We start from the raw sequence: 2,500 nt of genomic DNA on the forward strand, positions 1-2,500 counted from the left end.
AGACCCAGCTTCTCATACCTACCTTACAATATCATACTAAAAACGAACTATTATATCATCAGAATCTCAAAAGCTATGAGATTATGCATGATTAATTCAAAAGAATGTAAATAGAAATGCATTGCACTTAACAGAGTAATCTGAATGCTAAAGGGTTAAATCTAATGCTTTTAAGATACTATATGTTGTTGCTAGACCTGTTAGAAGTACTAGTTAAAATTCCTTTGTATCACATACTACTGTCTTAAGAAAAAAAAAAAGGATATTTAAAACAATGTAATTGTCGACATGTGGAGGCGCAATGGCCCAGTGGTTAGGACAGCGGACTCGCGGTCGTAGGATTGCGGTTTCGATTCCCAGACCGGGCATTGTGAGTGTTTATTGAGCGAAAACCACCTAAAGCTCCATGATGCTCCGGCAGGGGATTGTGGCGAACCCTGCTGTACTCTTTCACCACAACTTTCTCTCACTCTTACTTCCTGTTTCTGTTGTGCCTGTAATTTAAAGGGTCAGCCTTGTCACACTGTGTCACACTGAATATCCCCGAGAACTACGTTAAGGATACACGTGTCTGTGGAGTGCTCAACCACTTGCACGTTAATTTCACGAGCAGGCTGTTCCGTTGATCGGATCAACTGGAACCCTCGACGTCGTAAGCGACGGAGTGCCAACAACAACAATTGTCGACATACAAAGTGATGAAATGACTGTGACTAGAATACTTTTGACAATTGATCTGTTTATTCCCATCTGTTATTGGCTACAATGACATCTGATGATTTGAATATATTCTTTTGCAGGAGAACCAGGAATTAAAGGAAGCACTTACAGAATCAAGTAAAATGGTTTCTGCAGAAGATCATGACATGTAAGTTGAAAGTGGTATGCATTTTACTAATTGATGTCCAACCCATGCTAGCATGGAAAATGGACCTTAAATGATGATGATGACAATAATGATGCCTATAGATCCAACATAGTGTGTCCCTGCAGAATGTTTGAAGATAATTTGTCATTGCAGTGTTGTTTATGCTTAACCATTTTGGGACTATATTTCAAACAGGAATATACATCTTTGTGTTTTATAAGTATTCAAGAATTAACAGAAAAATTTTGCTAAATAACTAGGTTTCAATTTTGCATTAAATTTTTATATGGGTACTTGTGTGTGTGTGTGTGTGTGTGTGTGTTTGTGTGTCTATACATAAAATATGAGGGATTTAGTACACTGATGATCTAAATGAATAGGTAAGTGCTATAATTTGCTCCAGCTAGGGATCCGTGTTAGGCTCCTGAGTTAGGTATATATTATATTCCTCTAATATATATATATATATATATATATATATATATATATATATATATATATATATATATATATATATATATATATACATGTATGTATGTATGTATGTCAAGCAAGAAAAAGAGAGCTCAAAACATGAATGTAATATATATATATATATATATATATATATATATATATATATATATATTGATATTTAGCAGAAGCAACAGAGTAACTCAGGGGCTGAGAGTTTCATGTGTTAGCACTTATCAAACTTGTTTAGGGAGGTTTAAACTTATGTACCAGTGATAACAGTATTTCCTTGAATATTTCTGGAACAAATTATAAAAATTATAAAAACAAATTATAAAAGCAATTATAATGTCACATAAATGTTTCAAGTATAGGTTGATAAGTGCTAACACACAAAACTCTTGGCCCTTGTGCTATGCTGTTGCTTCTGCTAAATGATAATTATACATATATATATATATATATATATATATATATACACACACATATATATAATACTTTGAAGAACTAGTGGCATCTGTTTGACCAGTTCTTGATTCCAGTTATTGCTGCATTAAGTATATCAGGAAAAATTCTTCTGTTATTCAGCCTTATTTTACTGTTTTCAGTTGCAGGATTTCAGCTGTTGAGATCCTTTAGACATACCGATGGGAGGAATTCATCTTGGTCAATAATACAGTGTTGCTGCAATAAAACATTTTATAGTTTTATTGTAGTGAACTATATTACTCTGGGGTTATTGAATGTGAAGTACCTTGGCTATGGACACTGCATGGTACCAATAATATGCCAGGGACCTCTGATGATTTGGCTAGTATCAGGATACCCTTTAAACTCAGTTGTCTGTATCCCTATTTAAATTCATCTCAGTTTTCAAAAGCTATCATCTTCATGCTATCATGAGTAATTGAATAATAATAAACAGTTAAAATAAGTTGCTGCGTACTTACACACACACACACATACACTTACAGAAATAGACATTCATTTAGACATACAAAATGAACAGGGAAGTATCTAATTCAAATTATTTTCCTGTCACTTTTTATCAGACTATACATACATACATACGTACATAGAAAGAGAAAGAGGTATGTATGTGTATGTATAAAGTTTTATGTTTGTAGGTTAATCTTATTTACTTGTCTTTCTTGGTCACAACAATATTTATTGAACCAC

The 2,500-nt window shown here is 33.3% G+C and overlaps 1 protein-coding gene across 5 annotated transcripts in view; it reads left to right on the top strand.

The window, feature by feature from the left end:
* The window catches only part of LOC106871706 (uncharacterized), a 436,102-nt gene that overhangs the window by 369,325 nt on the left and 64,277 nt on the right, over nucleotides 1-2,500 (top strand). For all 5 annotated transcript variants that reach the window (XM_089349376.1, XM_089349372.1, XM_089349374.1 and 2 more), the window contains one exon: nucleotides 801-868. In XM_089349376.1, coding sequence (XP_089205502.1) covers nucleotides 801-868 — 68 coding nt within the window. The remainder of the gene's footprint in view (nucleotides 1-800; nucleotides 869-2,500) is intronic.

The sequence above is a fragment of the Octopus bimaculoides genome, chromosome 3 (assembly GCF_046866305.1).
Source record: "Octopus bimaculoides isolate indiv1 chromosome 3, ASM4686630v1, whole genome shotgun sequence".
NCBI lineage: Eukaryota > Metazoa > Mollusca > Cephalopoda > Octopoda > Octopodidae > Octopus > Octopus bimaculoides.